We start from the raw sequence: 23,751 nt of genomic DNA on the forward strand, positions 1-23,751 counted from the left end.
TCAGTACCCCAAAGGTTCCCCAAGGGATAGTACTGTAGTGTGAACAAAATCAATGAGCATTTTATGGCGGAAAGAGGATAGAAAAAAGCTGGAGTGAGTACTAGATGCTCCACTTGGGTTAACATACGTAGGTACATTGTATGCATGCTTCTTGCATCTGTGACTTCATATCTTAAATATGTATCAAATATCAGCCTTTCTCCTATCATATCTTCCAGCTTCTGACGTCTTCTTGTATCTGTAGCCAGCTCTTGGATGCAGGCGACACCTACTTTGGGATTGTGATGGCGATGCCAGCCTGAGGCAATGCACACTTTAATCCATGCCTGGGAATGACACGGCGCTCAGGGTGTTGATGCTTTTCCAAATGGCTCTGTCATGCACAGGAGAACACAGAGAAAAAGAAATCTTATACATTCGCCGTAGACTTGCCAGGTATACCCAGTATCAGACATTCTAAAAACAAATTTCATTGCTAGTAGAAGTCCCTTTTATGGTGTTTAGATATCGGACATTTGTTTAACGGAACTGGCTCAATTCTGCTGAAATTACAGTTGGTGATTGAAGTCAGTCTAATTACTAAAAGATAAGGTGACATATCAACTGATTATACATCAACAACATAGAGCAGTAGGCACCATGGTACATTTACAACAAACAAGGCTACTCTTGAATTCAGGGCCCCATTTCATAAAAGATGTTAGGATAGCAACTCTTGCTGGAATGGCAACTTCCAATAGCAACTGCCAATCAGGAAGCTGGATTCTTGTCGTTACCTTGACAATTGCCATTCTAGCAAGAGTTGCTATCATATCAACTTTTTTATGAAATGGGGCCAAGATCTTGTGAAAGGTGGACAGTGCACCATAATTAGTATTGTGTGAGAATTCACAAGTGACTTCTAACTCTACACAGTCATGCACTGCATTCTAAAAATTACCGACACGTGTGGGGCTTCTTAATTTGTCATGCACATAAGTGAAGAACACACCCATATGGACAAACTGCCAACCTCATAAACATGACAGAGAGTAGTTCAAAGAAATTGTCCCCAGTCTTACCTGATGTCGGTCTCCGGTGCATCATATTTCTCCAGCAGCTTGTCAATGTCTGCTTCCAAGCCCTGTTCAAGCAACACACAAAACAAACATACACAATGATAATACATAGACAGATTTCTCTTCATGACGTATGGTTCCATGATTACCCCTTAAAATAGCAGTGGACTGTTTATTCATGTTCTATGCATGTCTGTATACATAAGGAGCTGTGAGTTTGATTACCACAATACAGCTGTTGCATGGAACATTATTTCTGCTGAGCAGTGCCTCGGAAGACTCATTTCTGTGTCTGGACACCCTGTACCTCTTAATATGTTGGGATGCACATTTCAAAAAATCATTGCAAACAAGTTTGTCTGAAATGTTTTGGAACCTCTCACATGTTGCCTGATCCAAATCATGAAAATTTAAAGTGCAGAACACGATGGTCCTGAATAGTCACTGCAAAGTTTTGCAAGCTTGGTGAGCAGTGCCCATGAGTACAACTCTGGCACAAATTTCAACTCTGCAGTGTAAAGATAGCTGGTGTCCAAAAATAGCACACATCTCCTTGCTTTGATATAAGAGCCACCAGACTTCAGTTGAGAATACATCCACTTGCTGCTTTTATCACTTTTAACAATGAAAATTTTTTGTCTGACATCCACTAGCATAGAATTGTTCAGATCCTTATCTCTCCTACCCCTCCCTTTTTTTGCGGGGAGGGGGTGGGGATGACAACAGTATCAGCCACATAATTTGCCAAATCAAGTCACAGCTATGTGAACTGGTACATAAGGGCCAGAGTTCACAAAGGTGGTTTAAATTCAGACCATTTTTTATGTAAATTTCTTCTGCGTAAACGCGCATGATAGACTGCATACGCCGACAGATGTCTTACCACAATCGTGCGATAATACGTGCAAGTTGAAGTTATGCCTATTCACGCCAATTCTTAAATCTAAACCATGATCTAAATTTAAACTACCTACATGAATATGGGCCAAAGGGTTCATCCTTTAGTACCTACATGTTTCTTACAACCTCAACTTCTACTCACTGGAAGAGGCAGTAAACTTTATATTTGTGCATGAGTTTATATCGATAACTAGTGTAATTCGTTGAAATTAACCTACAAATTTGGATGATATAAAGGTAATAATAGCCAAGAAACAAAACACATTTTCACACACCGTACCACTCACGTGAAACACGGCCACACACACAAGTACGGGCAGGGTAAAGGGGTTGCAGATTTTAGAGTGAAGGCAATTTGTTTTGCAGAGAGAGTGTATTTAAAGAGTTTTTTATTTCTTTCTTTTTTTCTTTGGTTGTTCTTCCCCATGAACAAGATCAAATATTTTGATATGTATCATCGATCACAAACACCCTAGGAAAACAAGAAAGAAAGAAGGAAATAGACTTGGGATTTAGAATCTGCGTGGGTTGCAGTTAGTGATACATGTGCTTTTGGGTTACAAATCCCTTACAGCCTAAACATGGAGGAGCTGGAGGGCTGTCTGCCTACTGGTCAACTGATACCCACCTGTATGGTCTTCTCCAGGTATTCGTTGGTAGAGAGCAGTTTAAGAACCTCTGCCTCCGTGTCCCTCAAGCAGCCCTCCATGTGCTCACAGATGGACTTTGGTACGTGGTGGGCGTGGAGCTCCTCTGTCAGCTCCTCGATGGTCTGCTGCAGGTCCAGGATCTTGTTGTGCAGTTCCAGGACCTGATCGCCGTGGCCCAGGACCAGCTCTTCCTCCTTGGCCTTACGCTGTGTCGGGACTGGGTCAGGGATCTCCACCTGGGGAGGGAGAGCAGCCACTGCTGCCTGCTCCTTGCGTAGCCTCTCCCTCAACCTTTAATAGACAAGAGGATGAAGGACAGATTCAAGGTTAAAGGGGCATAGTCCCACTAGTGTAGATGGCGCTGTTGATGATACTGCCGATCATCGTTAGCATTGATACGAAGATTACCGAAGTTGAGCTGTCATCAAGAGTAAAGTGCGTAGGTGTTGCTAAGTAACGTTGCCTTTGTTGTCTTCTTTGCGCATCGCGCAGTCTGTAGTAATGCCAGGGTGCGTGCATATGTGCTTGTTATTGTGACATCACAAAAGAAGTTTGCTAAAGCTGTCATCCCCCTCAGCTGATTCATGAGCCGAACTGTGATCGGACCACTGACTACACTGAATCGGACTTCTTCGTACTCGGGAAAGTGGACCAAAGCGTACATGTAAGCGCCAAAGAGAAGTCGATAGCGTAGGTCTCTATAGGAAACTTGCGCCGTGCGCCCGCGTAAGCATTTGACTAAAACACCGGGACCATGCACCTTTAATCCCTTTCTGTGCAGGAGACTTTGGATGGTGTATACAATGCTATGGAGTTTTTTGTGGTAATCTGCACCCAAAGCACACAAAGGGTTATAGAAAGCCACCATCACATCTCTATCAAACAAAAGGTACTCTCTGTAATTTGAGATGGTTCAGTCTGCAGAAGAACATGTATACAAATTATCATATGCCCGCACAAGCACACTTTATCGTGGTATTCAGGAATCCTTACATATTACGTACAACATACTGAAGTACACTGTATGTGCACATTCCATACAACCATGCATCCAATGTCATATCTACATCCACTGCATTCTTTGCAAACACTTTGAAGTTGTGAATCTCGCTTTACAGTTTTAAAGAACACCAAAGGATTTTTTTTTTCAACCTGGTTATGGCTTACTACAGGTTTACAGCTGATGAGTAAAACATTATTAGATGGAAGGCAGATAGCATAAGAGTGACAAAATAAATTGCTAATTGTGAAGAAACAAATCACATGATTAAATACAATGTGTGTATGTGATTGTAAAAGAAAAAAAAAAAGTCATGGTTTAACCCGTACAGGAATCAATACTGATATAAAAAATGAAAGATACAGTAAACTTATATTCTACTCCTACAGGGATTTCGAAAATACAGAAATATTAACTTGAACTGATATGGACCAAGTGCATTTAACATCTTCACTTTTGAAAGAAAATGATTAAGGTTCACCTGTCATTTTCTTCCAGGACGTTCTTAGTGTCTTGCTCCATCCTCTTGACCACGTCTTGACCAATGGCCAGCTCACCCGGCAGCACCACACCACTGGCGGTCAGCCCCCTGACTTGCTGGCTCAGCACTTCACTCTGTCTGTGAGGCTGGGAGTCCAGCAGTGACCCCATGTAGAGGTCAAACTCATTCTTTGCAGAGGAATGGAGATGAGGCAAGAAAATAATTCTTCACTCGAATCACAGACAAAATTCTCAATGAGAGGTAATTACAGGGTAACTGTTAATGATCAAACCACTATTGTTACTGATAGTCATTTAAATTTTCTCAGGGAAGGACAAGACCGAATGCTGATACTCGGTGTATTGATGATATGAGAATGAATATGTAGTGTATGGTAAACTAATGTCATAATGGCAAGTAATTAATTCAGTTTAGAGCAAATCATGTTTACGCATCTCCATGGCATCATTTTATTTACGGCACTTCTACCAATTTCTATTAATTCTGCCATGTTGCAAAATAGCAATCTACAGAAGGTGTACACTCCGAGTGTCTTCATTGCGTATATTCTACACAAAACAACATTTAATCTTGTTTATGTTTCGTTATGCTTGGGTTGTTTATGTATCAATACAACTCACTGACTTCAGAGGCATAAAAGAGAATTCCAACACATGCAGAAATTACCTTGATCTTCTTAAGAATAGTTGAGAAGGTCGGCGTTTCTTCGATGAGCTCATCCCAAATGTCGCTGTAGATCTGTAACCTGTGGAAGTTTGGTGCACTGAACCTCGTCTCCACACTAAGGTCTTGTAGTTTCTGTTGCAAAATCAGAAAGCTTTTCAAGCATTTTCAAGCTAAAAGCTTCAGTATAGCACTGTCAATCCAATGCTTCTTTTCTTCCAGCAACATACACGAGAAATCATTATTAATTGATTTTCCATCTCCCACAATTATACAATTTGTTTACAGAAGATGTGTGCAAATATCACCATTACAAAATACAATCATACAGCAAGCAGCCACAAATAGCCCATACCATATAATTACCATCTCATACGGCAAATACACTGACAATAATTTCACAATGTGTGAAAAATACACAATCTTACAAGTGCAACACACTCATGTCCCTGTTACAGCATTTAATTGCTTTGTGTTAGTTGCACTTACCTAATTCTGTTTAATTTTTGTTGGTACAATTGGTCTACAGACAAAGTTCATAGTACTACAGAAGGCTGAAAATTAAATCACTACACTTTCAGTTGCTACACGACATGTAAACTCTCAGAAATGTGTTGATGGTTTTTACAAGACATAACAATGATATTACCTTTCATTCATCATCATCACACTATTAAAGTTTGATGAATTACATATTCATGCAATTTTGAGGGTCATGACAAGAACAATAATTCTGATTCAACTTTGAATTTAATTTCCACAGGATTTTCTCTAAATCAGAGACAAGCTTCGTCAGAAGTAATCTCTGCACTGAGTATGATAAGGTATGGATGACTCTATAGCATGAACAGGAAAAAATAAAATAAGAGAAAAAAACACCCAAATTAGGAAGACAGCTGATCCAATCACAACGTGTATCTCCATCTGTCTCATCAAGGAAGAAAAAAAAAAAATCAGAATTTCGCTCAACTCTTTTTACCGACATCTCTGCTGTTGACACAGCATCCCCTGGTGGTGATCTCACCTCATAGAGCTTTCGCTCTAAATGCTCCACGGCTTTCCGTCCAGTGAGCACGCCCTTCTCGTACATCTCGTCCCTCCGGAGCACATGCCTCTGAAAGTCCAGGAATCGATTGAACTGATCCCGCTTGGTGATGCCCGCCAGGTGGCTCTGAACAAAGAGCTGCTTGTTCAAGTCTCTGCTGATGGAGCTCCTGTCCTCCTTACCCTCGAATGGAGGAAGCCGGTGCGGGGGCGACTGTGTCCGTGCCAATCCCCGCGTTGTCCTCTGACGGGACACAGGAAGCATAAGTTCTGGCAGTGATAGCTCCTCCACGAGCACGCCGTCGTCGATGTACGACTTCGGGGAGTCCAGCCTTGAGGTGGTCTTTGGGGAGACATTCCTTGGAGGGAAAGGTGCACCCGTCCGGTTCTGGCTGCTCCCGAGGCCAGCGGCCTTCCTTCCATGTGGGTCTGGCCCCAGCTCAGGGGTGGGGTGGGGCATGCTGCCTGCTGTTCCTGTGCTGAAGTGATACAGGGCCTGAACCATTTCCTCCTCTTTTTTCTATTCAAATAAAAAGAAACCAAATCAGAAGAAGTGCAGAGATAATTGCATTGAAGAAGGAAAATAAATCCACTAAGGAATAAGGAATACAAACAAGTATGTTATGTATGCTCGTCCAAGAGATAAAGGTACTGTATGTCATTTTATATATTCAGCATTCATCAAGATTTTAATTCACATACTGAAGTATTTTGAAAACCAGACGGGGCACAATTGCTACAATGTACCTCTTCTTTCATCAAGTCTCAGGTGACCCATCTGGTTGCCTGCATAATTATGTCCTTTTTGAGCTACACATGCTTACTGCTTTCATGAATGCATCATGTGCTACGTATCTCAATACCAGCTGCAAGTTTCCATGACCACTGCTTTATACATTGTAGCATGCTACAGAATTGCACTACTGCACTAGTATTCTTTTGGTGTAGAATAGAAAATTGAAAAGGTAATACAAGTAACCTTCTATAACAGCCATACCCCCAACCACCATATCAGACAAAGCCTCTCTAGTAATAAAATTTGAAATGCGTCAGAGAGCGTAGTTAAATAGCTGACTGAGGAAATGTGATACACATCTACTAAACAATCTTTGCTTCGCACAGACATACAAGTATGCAGACTTCAGGGACTTTGGCACCCGAAAAAAAAAATCAAAGCACAGTCTCAAGAAAGCCAAGTGCGATTACTTTTATGTCAAGAACATCGATGGCACATAATGCTAGGCTCTGAGCAATCTTTATCATCATTCAAAAGTAAGAATTATGTTCTCTTTTAGAATGCTTTCTTACATGAGGTTGTCTTGGTGATGGAATCTTGGTGGGTTCATGTATGAGAGGAACTTCCTTCCCTGAGCTCTCCCACGGTTTGTGGGTGGCCAACTCAGGAGGTTTCATAAGTCGGTTGTGGTTCAAGTGCCCCTTGGTGCGCAGGAGAATGTCGTGTTTGTGCTCCTCCGAAAGCCCATTGATGATGCTCCGCAGAGGCCTTGAAGACAAGCCCCGGGGGACGGGCACCTCCCCCTGAGCTCTCTCTTCCGCCATGGGTTCAGTGAATGTTGCAGTGGACACTAAACCATTTGTAGTGATTCCTGATATCTCTGCCTTTTGATTAATGAATAATGGCTGCGAAGTCTGTCTCCTGCTTCTTTCTACTACCGAAGAATGAGCATCACAATTCCTGCAAGGAAGGTTAACAGTCAGTTAACGGAATAGTTATAAAGCATACATACATGAAATTCAAGTACTGAATCACAATACTGCATCAATCTCAGCAGTGCCCGCATCAAATTTTGCTCCCACAACAAAAAAAGTTCAACATTCATCACTGATGAAATTTCTGCATCAAAAAGTCTCAATATGAAACTGCTGCAAAAAAAAAAAAAAAAAAAAATCAACAGTATTTTTGATTGGCTGCCGGGCATAGCCCATGTGATACGCATCCTTGCCTGTCATTGCACTGCCAAGTTGATCGCCGACTGCGGCTAGACACGGAGCGAATGTTTTGCCTCACACCGTACTCTGGCTTCCCGCTATGATCAGCTGGGAGCCAACGCCTATTAAACTGTAGTCATTCTATGCACTGTGTACGATGCCCCATACTATCTCAGGGCAGTAATTCATATTGATCGCTTTTGGCCACATTGTCAGCCAAAATGGTTCCTTGTGTGACTCGGGGCTGAAGACTGCTCGTCGAGCAGAAAAAGGTTTGAAGATTTTTCTGAATATTAGTCTCTGAAAAGAGGGGATATGCTCAGCATAACTCCATGCAACATAAAATCAAAGTCAGATGAAAGATGTTCTACACTGTATAGAATCCCTCATCAAAAATTTCACAATGCCTGAAAAGAACCAGGAAATCAACTTTCATCAACCTAATTTCCCAAAGCCACAGACCCTTCAAACACAAGGTCCAGGTCCCTAAATATTGTATTATTAATGTTGTTTATTTTCTTACTTCTTTTATACATGCATATGCAGAATTAAACATTAGACCTGGCTACTTTACTGTGGCCTGGTGCTGGCCTGAGCCTAAACCCAGGCGCTCCTTCACACAGTTATACAATGTACTATTGGGCTGGACGCAGTTGGGCTGGACGCAGTTAGCCTGCACGTGGCGGTGAGTCGGCTCATCGCTCAGTCGGTAGCGCGTCTGCCTCACGATCCCAAGGACCCAGGTTCGAACCCGAGTCTCGACTGAGCAATGTTGTGTACATAAACATACCATCCCCACTAGCAAGGGGACAAAACACTCTGTCCCTTGGATAGGGCATAAAATGGAGGTCCTGTGTATGTTGCATGTATGAGAGAGTCACAGCTCATGTACGTAAAACTAAAGATCCCGCTTCATTCATTCATTGCAAAAAGCAGGGTGTTTAACCCGGTGAAGTGGTCGGTCCCATCTCACATGGTAGACCAGCTTAGCATAGAACTCTAGCTGAATATATGGCCCATGGGCTATCCAGGGCCAGGCCCAGCCATCTTATGATCTTCTCAAATGGAAATAAACAAACAAACAAACACTATCTAATTTGTTAGTTTGTACTTAACCAGCTAACTCAGCTCAGCTCAGGCAAAAAATAACCATAACCGCATATAGGCCTACCAACGTTCACCTCCGTCAGAATAAATTATTTTATAGCACTTGTATGGTAGGTGTTCAACACACCGACCGGGTCCATATGAACCGACCGCGCTCTAATAATGGCATTGCGCGTACTGAAAAAAAATGTACGCATGGGTATACGCGCAACGGTGTTCGATTCTTCACTGGGCTACACTATTGAGTAAAATGAGGCGAAAACAAGTAAGTATTCCCTCTAAATTACCGAAATTTAGCAAAATCGAATAAGATCTGTCGTGTAACTACATATATAACTAGGCCTACCTTTGCTGACTTGTTGTTAGATGTAGAATATCCTTCCGTAATAAATTTGACGATTTTGACCGCAAAATTGTCATTATGCCGCTCTCTCAAACTCCGCCGCTTATACGATCGAGCACACACGTTACACGTACACATGACATAATTATTTTGTCGCCCGCTACGACCGTACGAGTTGAAGCAGAAACGAGAAATGAATGTGAAAAAAACAAACCGACTCATCTAATTTATTTCAATTACGATGAAAATTTTCCTAATGAAATCAATTCAAATTCATCAAACAGTCCTTCAAAAGTAATATCGAAGGATTCAAAATATATTCAAATATTATTGGGGAAAAAATGACGGCTAGAAAAAAACAGCAGCTTGTCGAAAAAATGCATTTAGGGCCTAAGTGCGCTTTATACGTATTGTCAGGGTGGTCGGTTTAAATTTACAGGGCAACCGAGTGCGGAAAAAATGACACCCCACGCGTTCGAAGCCGCCATCTAGAGCGCGTACCTCAGATCGCATTTTCAGTGTGCGCTTGTGAATCCGGAGTATTTTCTCCACAAGTGAGTAAAATTTCAGGCAAATTGTGAGATTTTTCACGTTTCTATTGATAGAAAACGTTAGGTGGTCGGTGTGATGAACACCCAACCATACTACTGGCTGCTGCTGTAGCACTAGGCCTACCACTAGCTTCTGCAATTCTCAACAAAAATAACCTCTAACGTTAGCAAAGTACCGAGTCTAGATCTAGGCCCTATATCATTTAGATATAGGCCTATGGCATCTAGATACTAGATCTAGATACTAGATCTAGATAATTTACGTTCTACACTGAGTGAAGAGAGCCTAGATCTAGATCTAGATCTAGATCTAGATCTAGGTTCTAAAGTTATCTCTATTAAATTTAATTGAGACTCTCTCTTAGCTCTTGACTCTATCATGGCAGACACAACACTACACTACACTATAGACAGCAAATATAAACACGTGTGGGACTAAACCCCTTGGTCTTTCCTCAGTTGTTTTTGTCTCAAACGTTAAGCACAAGCACACCGGTTTCGAAATTGTTAAAGAGTATCCTAACCACAAAGAGAATCGGATGTATCATTTAGGGTAGATTTTTCATGAAATATAACCTCACTACTTACCAAATCAGTCGATCACTGAGAGATTGCGAAGTTAATACGCGATACGTGTAGAGTTTAGTGTTTACAGGGCATAGCGAGAAAGTATAGCGAAGTTGCCATGCAAGTAGATCTAATCGTAATGCATCAACAGCTGGCGCTCTTTCACGCGAGTTTGACAAAAACTGGCGCATATAGTTATTCTATGTGCATGTGGCTTCGCATGTGTAACGCGAACGGTACATATAACGTGTATTGCTCCAATCCGAACGAAGATAGTGTGTAGCTTTATCTTTGCTAAGCAAGGCTTGTAAAACGGTACAAAAAACATCATCAAGAATCTAGATTGATACCGGAGGAACGCTGTAAAATGTCTGCTGCTGATAGATCAGTCCGGTCTGTCTTCGGTGAGCTCAAAGAAAGGGCTGGTCGCCTGGTTGCTGTGTTTAATTTACTTCTAAATTGAAATGATTTCGTTGTCACAAGTTTGATGAGGAACCATGCAGTAGACACGCAATAAGCGTGCCATGGTCATGGAGTTCATGTGTATGGAGCCACTGAAATCATATTCATAAAATAAATGTTACAGGGTCTAGAACATTATGATGTAAAACCAAAGAAATAGATACACGAATACATCGTTTGATCTCTTTTAATATGAAGGCTGCACTGATCTGGGGAGATAGAATAGGTTTAGGCCCCTATGTCATTATGTGGTGCTTTAATACCCTTGCTTGGTGTTGGTGGATCTATTTCAGTAAATTTAAATCTTAAATTTATATTTTATCTAGAAAATAGATCTATTCAAGCAAGTAATATAGAAGCGTCTAGCCTAGGCCTAACTACACGCAGCCGCTGTCGAGAAGCGCAGCACAGTGTCTGGTCAGCACGGTCAGGCTAGCCTAGGCCTAACTATACACAGCCCAGTCGCTGTACATGGTACGTCGCGACAGGGCTGTACGCGCGCGACCACCAATCACTAGGAGAGGCGACGTAATCGTACACGATAGCTTTGACTTTTGATACTTACGATCATTTTTGTCACCTCAAACTCATCGAGTATACTCTTCAATATTTACTCTACATCTGATGCTATATATATTCAAATGTACGTAATGAAACTTACCGAAATTGATCATCATATCCAGCATGTCCACACCGTACACAATCTTTCACGCCAGGCCAAGCTCAGATATCGGGTGGTCACGTGATGTGAATGCCCTTTCAAGCAGCGTACGCGCGGTTACTAGTATAAGGTATACAGCTATAAACTGTACTGGGTTATTTTGTGTCGCAGACGCCAAGGTTTGTTCGACACTTTCAACGCACACGCGCTCGCTCTGGAGCACATCCGGTCACGCATGCGCATAAGTCAAGGCGCCATTTTGAATCCTGCAACGACGAAGCCCGGCGGTCAGGAATTGCGCCAGAAAGTGTCATTTATTTGTTCCACGGACTTATCGCAAGTGGTCTCCATGGACCCAGTGTGGCGAACTATTCTTCTGTAGCATTTAACGTGAGTAAAGTATTCTGTTTAAAGGAGAAAAGTATACATGTTCCTAAGTTTTGTAGTTGTGTTGAGGTTCCTCACTTCGAGGCTGCATGCCGTGCGTGTCAGACGCTGTTTTCGCATAGCGTAACAGTGTCTGGTCGGGCTAGCCTAGGCCTAGAGTGACTAGTTTTGTCTAGTTAGTTCAGTAATTTATCTATTCTGTTTAACGTTATAGCCAGAGCCTACAGTACCAGTCACCACTAAGTATTACACGTTTACACGTTTCGGGTCCGCTCACCCGTTTCGCGTGAGCGAATCGAGAGGAAGTGAACTTTACACGATTCGCTCGCACAGGCCCGCCCGCAGAGGGAAACGTGTAGCATTCAGAACTTCACGATTCAGTGCCGATGTCCGAGCGAGGGATACGCGTATTTTTCTTTTACACGTTTCGGGCGTGTTGCATGCGTGTGCACATTGTGCGCGCTGATCGAATCCAGACAGCGCTATGCTGAGCAGACGACGTTCGAGCATGGATGGATAGCAGCAGCATGCTACGGCACACCGCAAAGATACTACAATGTAATTCGTTAGATATGCCACTAATCAGGGCGGTGGAAAGAGACCATATCGTCCTGCTGCCATGTGCCGGAAAATTCTTCGTGCACAATATACAAAGTTATACACTAGTACAGCATGCACAGCTGCCTAAACAGCACTATCATCGTCGACTCGCGATGGTCGTCAAATTTGTACTCATGGGCGCAGTCAATGGAATCGGGCAAGCAAAAATTTCGAAGCCACCTTTTTCCCCACAGCCAACATTTTCCTCGAACATTGAACCCATGAAATCACGCATACGCAAGCCTAAAACTAACGCCGACTAGACTAACGTTAGCGATGTCACAATTTCAGCAACTGTCAGACACTTACTCAATTCAGGAAGGTGCAAAAGTCCATTTATATTCCAATACACAACGTGTGTCTCGCCAAATAACTGGTGGTAGTGTGTGGTGACAAAGCCGAGTACTAGTATTTCGGCAGTAAAAGTAGCAGCAGCAGAAGAAAATGTCTACCACTTGCTGCTCGCATTATTACACTGCAAGCAGTCAGTGGTAACTTGGCACGCTTCACATGAAAGTTCCCACGATGCCAAGGTGCCAGACTGGGGAATGGGGAGGGGTGGAGAGAGAGAGAGACCAATCACCAGAAGAAACCGCGCATACTGGCGCATTCTCGGAGGTCTAACAGTCTGTATGTAACTGCGACCAGCAGCCCCAATGCGTAGCGTAATGGGGCTGCGCACTGTAGCATTCAGGATCATAACAGGGGTAGTAGATCTATATCATATATTATCAACTTAAAATCGAAAAATTTCTTCAATTTGAAGACTTAATTTACAGGTGAGGTTGAAGTGTTGACAACAGGTAATGTGCAACGTTTGGTTCTACCAAGAATAGGCTAGTCCCTTTCTGGTCTGTTCGAATTGATGACTTAATGTGACTCGGTTGAGAGGAACCTGGGAGAGCTCACGAGAGCTAGACTAGGGCCTACCTACACTGAATTGACGGCAAGCGCATGCGCAACACTATTACTAACACAGACATCTTTTAAATATACCTACAATGTAGGCCTACATGTAAAGCTTGTAGTTAAACTTACAGTTGTATATGTACCTGGTTGTGGGCATTAAAGTTATAACGTTACAGAACTTATTTGCCCCTCTGCTGCTCCAACATCTGGATGTGGTGACTATTAAAAACTTTTGTTTTCTGTGCTGTGCGGTCTAATGAGAACATGGGCATAAAAATTGTTGTTCGGGGTTGTGTTTGTCCTTTTTTGACTTCCATGCTTTCTCCAAGTTGGATTTGAAAGAGTTGAGTGATGTGCTGTTTACTACATAATCCGGGAGATTATTCCATTCCGTGATAATGCACTGTGAGAAGACATTTGATTGCTTTTGATCAGTTCTTCGTCACCTTGTTCTAGTTGTACATGTATGTCCTCTAGCCTGTTGTCAGTTCTCAAGTTCAACTTAAATGTTTTCCAGCCCATTCATAATCTTGAACATTTGAATAAGATCTGCTTTGTGTCTGCAGTAACTTAATGAAGGTAATTTCAGTTCTGCTACGCTAGTCTCTCCGGATATGTGAGATTCCTGAGTTTAGATATTGACTTGGTTGCTCGTCTTTGGACCTTCTCTCTCTTCTGTGTATCCCTTTTCAAGCAAGGATGCCATATCTGGGAGCAGTACTCAAGTGATGGGCGTACTACAGATTTGTAGAGTTGAGTGAATGATCGTTGATCTAGTGAAGAAAATGACCGTTTGATGATTTCCATCTTACGATTTGAACTTGCTGTGATGTTGTCTACATGAGTTGAGAATTTCAGCTGGTTGTCAAACGTGACACCTAAATCCTTCTCAGTGGTAGAAGATGAGATGAAGGGACCTTGAGATGTAAGATTGTAGTGTCGAAGCATGAGTTATTCCTCCCATAACGAACCACATTGCATTTGTCTGTATTGAAAGGTAGCTTCCATGTGCCTGCCCATTTGTTCAAGTTTTCAAGATCTCTTTGCAGGGCCATGTGGTCACTGCTGTTGTTTACCGCAGAGTAGAGTTTGGTGTCGTCGGCAAAGAGTTCAGTGAGTAGATTCACCTACTTTTTAGGCGTACAGTAGGTCCAAGCATGCCAAGTAAGCATTGATAAGGCAGGATTGGATATTCTTGCGTACACTTGGTGTGCATTCACGTCCATGAATACACAAATGGAGATCAATGGAATATGTCCTCTCCAGTTTGTGTCGTCCATCAAAGGCACAGCGTATTTTGAGTAATACTCTAGAACCGACTGTCGATAGTTTACTGATTGTGTGGACATTTTACCTCATTCTGCCTTTGTCGAGATTGTTCAGCATGCTTCTTTGTAGATAGAAAGATCTGTCTGTCCGGAGGAGTCTTTTATTTTATTTTATTTTTTACGTTATCGCTCTCTTGATGTTATCACTCTCCTCCAGAGACAGACGGAAGGGTGTACTATACATCGCTGTAGGGAAGCTCTTAATCACTGTCTCTATGGAGAATTGGGTGAGGTACCTCACCCTTCCCAATTGCATCTAATTCACAGCCCTAGATCGGCAAATTTAAACTTGTATAGCAAAATCAACATTTCAAGAATGCATTGCACTCACCAGATTAGAAGAAGTGTCTTGTCTTGAGTATCCCAGTGGTTCAATTGACTCCTTGATGTTCCAACTGGCCATTCGCATGTGAGGTCTTTTCATTGCAGTGAAAGAAACAATACAAAACAAGGACTGCAACAATTTATGAAATTTTATGTAATCTTTGAATAATACCTAATAGGGAAAAAAAAAACTGTTTCTCTAATCATCCCTCCTCCTTTTTAATACTGCAGTGGGGAATATTCCCTATGAGATCACTGAGGAAAAGCTGAAGGACATCTTCTCAGAGGTGGGCCCCGTGATTAGCTTCCGTCTGGTGTACGACCGCGACTCGGGCAAGCCGAAGGGCTATGGCTTCTGTGAGTACCAAGACCAGGAGACGGCCCTCTCGGCCATGCGCAACCTGAACGGGTACGAGCTGAGCGGGAGGTCCCTGCGGGTGGACAACGCCACCAGCGAGAAGAACAGGGAAGAACTGAAGAGTGAGTGTGTCCTAGTTTGTGGTCAGACGTTTGAGAGAGGAAATCGGGTGACCTGATAGGAGTATCAGGTGATCCAAGAGCAGTATTAGGTGTCAAGGGTGCAAGACTGCTGTCAAAACTCCCAAAGTGATGGCTTGGTTATGTATTCAAATGTACGATCCCAGCTCATCAGTTTGATCATGACAGGTCAAGCATTTACTGGTCGTTACTTTTGCTCTGTAATCTACAAGTCGAACCATGGCATTTATACTCTGAAAAAAATCCTTTAACACAAAATTGTACATTGTATATAGCAGGTTGTAACCCACTTGTTAGACTGAGACAAAAGAAAAAAAATGAATTAATAAATAATAATAATTAGTTTCTCATCCTAACATTTAAAAAAAAAAGGAAGATAATTTTTTTTTTTTTATTTCCAAAATAACAGGTTTTTTTCCTGAAAATGACAAACCCTGACCAAGTTGTTTTAAGGACGGTACTATATGTAAATCGTAGACTGTACATGTGCGAGGTTCAGCAGCTAGAAATAGCAAAAATCAATCAACATGATGCCTTTTCATAATTTTTAAAGAAAATTATTATTTTTTTTAATACAACAGCAAAGAACAATGCAGATGAGGGCTAGAAACTTCTTTTTTTATTACTTGGCCTTACCATGTCCTTTATGTCACAATTTTTTAGTGCATCATGATTTGTCTCAATGTCTGTGATTGCATATTTGCGGCCTGGTGCCTGTCTTGACAGTTTTAAGCCAGAAAATATAATGTAGGATAATGTTTGAAACAAGGCTTCACTGTCAAACTGTTGCAACACAAGAGTTGAGAACCATCTAGATGAATGCACTCCCATTGGAGACTTCTTTAAATTTTGACCAACGTGTTCTCTCCCATCTCTCACTACAGCCGCTCTGCAGCAAAGCCAGCCACCACCTGAAGTAAGTAATCTTTCTTGAATAGCAAGGGAATGCAGATTCCTGTGAATTGATATGTACCCTACAAATCATATTGCAAATGGGCTACTCCAGTTCTTGCCAGTGCTGCAACTTTAAAGGGACTGTACAGTACTGGTTGAGGTGGGGATTCATGTTTTGAACATTCCTAAGTGAGATAATGAAAAGCCTCTTATGAAATAAGAAAGAGCATGTAATTTTAAGAAGGATTCAACGTTTATTTGATGAAAATTGGTTTTCAAATGGCTGAGATATCCAAAAAAGTGCTAATGATAAAAGGCGACATGCCACAACTTTATTAGGATCTCTTTGTTTCACCTTGTTTTTGGATATCTCAGCCATTTTAAAACCGATTTTCATCGAATAAACTTTTGATACCCCTTAGAACTACATGCTCTTTGACATCTCATAGAGTGGTTTCTGAATATCTCGCAAAACATTAAAAGCTAAATCCTCACCTCGACCAGAACTGTACACACCCTTTAAACAACTCCCCAGTTTAGGTGTCAGTTTTGGTGTCAAAACAAGCTGTATCCTGCCCAGGGTAGTCCACAATCATCCTACCATTTTTATTTTGTGACTTGGAAAAGTAATCTCGATATATTAAACTAATATCAGGCACACATCACAAGTGCAAAGTGTTTCGGAGCTGGTGTTGAGAACCCCATTCAAGGACCTGTGAAGGTATTGGGTTTTAGGTACTCTGTAGTGCTGTCCCAACCATACTTTTTAACATTTAAATGTGGTGAATGAGCTGGAGATAATCCAAAGACAGATATCTTTCCTAGAAAAGAGAATTTTTAGAAGTTTGTCATTCTACAGTGTTTGACTCATGTGCAAGTTTCTTTTTCAAGCAACTCATTGCTTTATGACATTGCACTAATAGAATGTTGAATGCATGTTGGGATGTAATGCAAAAATCTGTGATAAAGTTGATCATGAGGATGCGGACTTCAAAATTGACATTGCTCTCCCCTGCTGAACCCCGATTTTATGTAGTCTCCGTACGGTGAGCCGGTACCACCCCAGGAAGCCCCCGAAGCCATCTCCCGGGCCGTGGCGAGTCTGCCGCCTGAACAGATGTATGAGGTCATGAAGCAGATGAAGGTAGGTCGTGTGCTATGTTCACGTGACAGGTCGCTTTCGAGAAATGTTATGCAGAGATTTCATGCTCAGTTCTGCCTTGAAGAACTGCTTGGCAAAAAAACAACATCAAGACATGAAAGACAGAGTCTCAACATAAACTAGATGCATTTCTCTACGATGGTTACTTTTGTGAATCAAAACTGTCAGTGAGTTAGTAAGAGACTAAGAGAAAAAGATTGATATTTTTTTTTTTTTCAAATCTTGATGCAAAAAAAAGAAGAAGAGGAGTTTGACAAAGTGTTTTAATGTCAGTTGTTAGCATGTCAGATGAGTGATATAGAAGCGTAATTGCTAGAGCCTTGGAGATTTGCAAATTTACCTCAGTTAAACCAGCAGAAAAGAAGAACGGTGAATTATGTTATTTGTTTGCTGTAAAAGTTTTATATTTTTACTTTGATGTAATTGATGTTGATCAGAAAACGCAGAATGAAAGTGTCTTGGAAATTGGAATCATAATAAAAATGCAGCAGAAATATCACACTTTGTTAAAAGTCAACTACACTGTGAAAGTCCTCGTGTCCCCAAATACATGCTCTCTTAGAAAATGTAGCCATTCATTCAGTTAAATCTAGTTAAAGGAAAGTGAACACTCAACACATTATAACATGTCATTTTGATATTTTGCCGATTAGATGAAACTGTCATCACACATTGTCAAGAGGTACTGTAGACCTATTAGGAGAATTATACATTATGGCGGAGGCATACCAGTCGCCATAGCGACATTTCTAGTTTGACATGTTATGGTAATTGATGCTCATTGTTGATTGTTTGGCCACTTTGCTTGCATGCTTGAATAATCATCGACTTTTGTTGCTGTTGCAGATTGTCATTCAGAACAACCCAGTTGAGGCCCGCAACATGTTGCTGCAGAACCCACAACTCGCCTACGCCTTGCTGCAAGCACAGGTTGTCATGCGGATTGTGGATCCCAGCGTGGCAATGGTGAGTTTAGAGTGCTGTTTCTTGACTGAAAGTCATGAGTGGTACAGCTGAAGAAATAGCTTCGACTTAAGAGAAATTTTGACTTATGAGGGATTAAAATCGATACAATATAAAGAGATGGGGACTTGAATAGACCTTCCACTTGGGCGATAGTTGGACTTATACGAGGTCAACTTAAGCAAGGTTGACTGTTCATGACTATATGGAGTGTTAGGTGCAGATAATGAAGTAATGTCTGTGGATTCAGTTTTAAGTTAATAGCAATAAAGTACACCATAAGCTCTGCAGTCATTGGCTAACGTGACTACAGCTTGTGTGGTGAGCAAGGACATGACAAAAGTGTTGTTACTTAAAGAAGAAAAATGACCCATCAAACAGTCTTTCCTCAAGTGAGAAAAGGATGTACTGTATACATGTTGAAGTACGGAGCAAGGCTAGGAAAATCTAAGTAGTCAAATGATACATGGGCACATACCATTATGCATGTGATAGCATTTATGCAAGAATCTTAAAATCGTTGAAAATAATGTCATGGAAAACAATTCAGCCTAATTTTTGCAAAGAAGTTTATTGCTGCTGTCAGAGTAGAGATAGTCTTTGCTCATTCTAAGGACAGCAAATATTGCTGAGGATTAATTATGTTTTTTCATTCAGAATATGCCTGCTTACTGTAGTGTATGTTCCTTGATGTGTATATAATGTTGAAATGTAAATTGCATTTCTGAGCTGTGAGGGTTCTCTGCACATTAAGTTTAATATTACGTAATTCTATTGATGGATATCTTTTTGTTCTCTCCAGACTCTCCTTCACAGGCAGACGGAGGCTCCACAGACTCTGGTACCTCCCGAGAGCATGAACAAGGGTCCTGGACCTCATCAGGGACCCGGGCCAGGTCCCCAGAATAACCAGTCCATGATGGGAGGGAACCAAGGAATGGGCATGGGTATGGGAGGTCCAAGGCCTGATCACCAGATGGGACCAGGCGGGCCCAGACCAGAGCACCAGATGGGTCCAGGGGGCCCTGGAGGAATGAACACCAGAGGAAGGAACCCAAATATGGGACCTGGAATGAATCAGGGTCCCATGAACCAAGGGCCCATGAATCAGGGTCCCATGAACCAAGGGCCCATGAATCAGGGTCCTATGAGTCAGGGGCCCATGAATCAGGGACCAATGGGTCCAAGAGGGATGGGACCACAGGATATGGGGCATGGAGGAATGGGGCCACAAGATATGAACATGCACGGTGGGATGCCCCGTGGGATGGGCCCCCAGGGTGGGATGGGTCCCCAGAGTGGGATGGGTCCCCAGGGTGGGATGGGTCCCCAAGGTGGGATGGGTCCCCAAGGTGGGATGGGTCCCCAGGGTGGGATGGGCCCCCAGGGTGGAATGGTCCAAGGACCAGGGGACATGGGCCGTGGCATGAACCAAGGCATGGGGATGAACCGGGGCATGACTCCACAGGGAGGCATGGGCCCGGGACCAATGAACCAAGGCGTTGGCATGAACTCCCCAGACATCAACCAGGGCATGGGACCAGGACCGGGCCGGCAGGTTAGGATGCATGGTGGCATGGATCAGGGGCGAATGAATATGGGCCCTGGAGGGGGAGGCAGCAGCAGTGGGCCTGGAATGAACCAGCCTGGAATGATGAATCAAGGTAAATATGCCACAATCCCCAGTGTACCGGACATAAAAAGAGCTCTTCGAGATTAATTGGTTTATTTTGCCATATATATATATGATGCCATTACACAATCACTTCATGAGACTGCAATTTTTCTTTAAAAATCTTTCTTTGTTTTATCAATAGAGCTGTGATTGCTGATTTGTCATAGGAATATTATATGTATGTGACAGACAAACAACTTTTTTTTTTTGCCTTCACCGAGATAGGATGGAAATATAATAATAGCGTTCATCAATTTTGAATCAATTTGAAAGATTGCTTGGACATGTTTTCTACAAAGTCTGCACAGACAAATGAAAATCATAAAGCTGTTACTAAAGCAGACACTTCCTGCATGTGAAATGCATAGCTTATATCAAGAAATATCAATAAAAGTTGCTTTACCTATTGTTTGTCAGAAACATACCAGTTTACAATGTAATATCAGATGCCTGTGTTATATGTGTTTAAATATCAATATTTGAGTCTGTCCTGTATTAATCACCAGTTGTAGGCTTGTTTACTCTCAGTTGTTGATATTGACCTGAAGGACTTCACTCTATGTCTTCTCTCAGAAATGCCAATGAATCGTGGAGGTGGGATGCCCTCAGGACCAAGGGGTGTTGGGGCGGATTCTGTGTCCCATGACCCCCGTCGGGGGGACCCCAGGTCCTCGAGCTACGACCGTGGGGAGCCCCACGGAATGGGGTCCATGGGAGGGAGGCCCTCGGGCGGAACCAGCGATCCAAGGATGGCCGACCCAAGAAACCAGGAGCGGAATGTTCCTTCTGTACCATCAGTGAGTCTGTCTCCCCCTCTCCCTCACTCCCTCTCTCTCTCCCTCCTTCTCTCTCTTTCTATCTTGTTTTGTGTGGTCAGTTTCAGGAAGTCTTGCTGAACTCATGTAAAATGGAAATATTCGAATTGTGGAAATTTTCATGCATTGCGCATCTTTTGAAACTATCATGAAAGTAAAAGTGTGAGGATTATTTTTGTTTGTTACGTGAATTGTTATTTCGTATTTTGATTCTGGGAAATGAGTGCAAGTCAAGTACTTTAATATCCTACATGAGCTGCCGATTTACAAGTTGGTTATAGGTTTTAGCAAGGAAGAAGCATATTGCAGTCTTAACAATTTTGTTTGAACAACAGAATGCTCAAAACAAAATAAGATAATTTGTGTATTCTGCCATGTGAAATGCCAAGAATGCATATTCAGTTCATGATAAAGAATGCAGGCTTAAACCACAGGAATGCAGTGACTGAAACTGGGTTAAATCAGTCTCTCTTTAATTTCTTACCCTACCTTTTCTGTATCTCTCCAGAACCTGTCGCAGCTAGCTCAGAACATCAACATGTCACAGTCTACTCAACCAACCCAACAGGACCAAGAAAAGGTGAATTATACTTTTTATGTAGGCAGATAGAGAGATGAAGGAACTGAATAGCAGCACACTCAGAGATATCTAGACAGCCAGATTGTTGTGTTTGAACACAGAAATAGAAAGTAGAAAGAGATTGATGAAAAGAAATAAAGAAAGGAAGATAGACATATAGCTAGATAGATGGATAGATAGATACAGCATAGATAGATAGATAGATAGATAGATAGATAGATAGATAGAAAGATAGATGGATAGATCGATAGATAGATAGATAGATAGATAGATAGATAGGATAGATAGATAGATAGATAGATAGATAGATAGATAGATAGATAGATAGATAGATAGATAGATAGATAGATAGATAGATGGATACATAGATAAGCAGGCAGATGGCTGGATAGGTAGATACAGTGCACTTCTGTTGAGCATAGTTATAATGAAATTCCGAATACAGCAAAGTAAAATTCAGGGCCCAACATTGTCATCTAGATATTCTTTATACACTTCAAGGGTTTGGATGTAACAAAACAATAAATAGATAAATAAAAATAAATATGGATACTCTGATGGATAGATCAATGGATACGTGATAGATAGCTAAAACAGATAGACAGATGGATGGATTGATAGATAAACCAAGAGATAGGTAGATTCGTAGATAAGAGGATACCGGTAGATATGTACACAACTTGAAGGCATTGAGTGATTTAAAGACAAGTGGACAAGCAGACTCTAAAAGTAACATCAAAATATATTGAATAAAACTAATGAAATAGAGAGAAAAGGAATACATGTAGCCCTTGTAAAATTACTAGTCAATATCGGTAATATTTTACTGTGAAGTTAAAAAGTAACGATGTCATGGACACTATTACTTTGCCTTCAATGAATGACCCATATTTTCCTTCAAGTGAATTCGATCAAGTGATGATTATGTTTCTATTATGTTTTCTCTTCCATCCAGGCTGCCCTCATTATGCAGGTCTTGCAGCTGTCTCCGGAGCAGATCAACCTCCTTCCACCAGAGCAGCGGGCTAGCATCATGGTGTTGAAGGAGCAGATATCTCGCAGCCAAGGGGGAGGGCTACCCATCTAGGCCTCACCTGTCACCAGCCATCTGTTTATCCCTCCCCCCTCCCCTCTCCCCCTCCCCTTTCCCCCCTCCCCCCCATCCCCCCCCCAAAAAAAAAAACAACAACAACAATGACACGCTCTCCTTGTGCAGCTGCTTACGTCTTGCTCAGATTCCGTCTTCTGCATCACTCTGTCTACATCAACCAGTCTTGTCAGCAGCGCATCAAGTGACACCAAGCATCACTTGGTCTCGACCTAGCAACATGGAGTCTTCACTTAGCAACAGAGTCTCCTCCTAGTAGCTCTTAGTCTAGTCTACGCTGAGCAACATGCAGTCTCAACTTAGTGATGTGCAGTTACCACCAGTGAACTCCCAGTCTTCACCTAGCAAACTGCAGTCCCCGCCTAGCAACATGTTGTCTACACCCAGCAACATGCAGTCTCCATCCAGTAACTCCTAGTTGAAACCTAGAGAGACCTTTGATTTACTGTGTTTTGGGATATTTCAACCATTTCAAAACTGATTTTCATCACATAAACTTTAAATTCCTCTTAGAATCATATTTTCTCACAAAAAAAGTGAACACCTTAATCCCCATCTCAGCAAAAACTACTGTAAAACATATATTCGCGGCATGAAACTTTCACGAATTGGAGCTGACAGCCTTTTTCACAGCATAAAATTTTCACGAATTGCCACTGGCATTCAATACATAGTGTAGACAAAAACTTTCGCGTGCATTTTAATTTCGCAAATCTTGGCACTCGCGAAATTTGTGAAATTAAAATGCACGCGAACTTTCCTTGATTGACAGTATACCATTCCTTTAGACACCCCTCACTTTCATCTACTTCCCAACCAATGCCTTGAGTTTTCATTCATCAATTATGAAAGGTGACTGTAGCTACACATACAATGTATGTGGCGTATCCCATGGTAGTATCATTGGAAAGGGATTGGTGTGACATGCAGTTTATGCTCCACAGCCCAAGATGTAACAGCTTATAACACTTTTGCCACCCGGAACAAAATTGAAATAGAATTAAAAAAAAAAAAAAAATGTCAGGAGTGACAAAAATGAACCAATTGTGA

General features: G+C 41.9%; 2 protein-coding genes across 2 annotated transcripts; one reads left to right on the plus strand and one right to left on the minus strand.

Moving 5' to 3' along the window:
* Positions 1 to 219: 219 nt before the first annotated feature.
* Positions 220 to 10,472, minus strand: LOC140242692 (uncharacterized protein C6orf118-like). The gene is made up of 8 exons (XM_072322452.1): positions 10,357 to 10,472; positions 7,126 to 7,513; positions 5,798 to 6,337; positions 4,777 to 4,908; positions 4,090 to 4,277; positions 2,587 to 2,899; positions 1,062 to 1,123; positions 220 to 373 (listed from the first exon to the last, which is right to left on the minus strand). The coding sequence occupies exons 2-8, from the start codon at positions 7,375 to 7,377 to the stop codon at positions 316 to 318; spliced, it is 1,545 nt and encodes a 514-aa protein (XP_072178553.1). The 5' UTR covers positions 7,378 to 7,513; positions 10,357 to 10,472; the 3' UTR covers positions 220 to 315.
* A 131-nt stretch (positions 10,473 to 10,603) lies between these two features.
* LOC140242578 (uncharacterized) lies at positions 10,604 to 22,746 on the plus strand. Its single transcript, XM_072322321.1, has 9 exons — positions 10,604 to 10,739; positions 15,238 to 15,486; positions 16,389 to 16,420; positions 17,435 to 17,542; positions 18,407 to 18,526; positions 19,326 to 20,187; positions 20,772 to 20,995; positions 21,522 to 21,593; positions 22,549 to 22,746. The coding sequence occupies exons 1-9, from the start codon at positions 10,703 to 10,705 to the stop codon at positions 22,678 to 22,680; spliced, it is 1,836 nt and encodes a 611-aa protein (XP_072178422.1). The 5' UTR covers positions 10,604 to 10,702; the 3' UTR covers positions 22,681 to 22,746.
* The last annotated feature ends 1,005 nt before the right edge of the window (positions 22,747 to 23,751 follow it).

The sequence above is a fragment of the Diadema setosum genome, chromosome 19, assembly GCF_964275005.1.
Source record: "Diadema setosum chromosome 19, eeDiaSeto1, whole genome shotgun sequence".
In the NCBI taxonomy this organism is placed as follows: domain Eukaryota; kingdom Metazoa; phylum Echinodermata; class Echinoidea; order Diadematoida; family Diadematidae; genus Diadema; species Diadema setosum.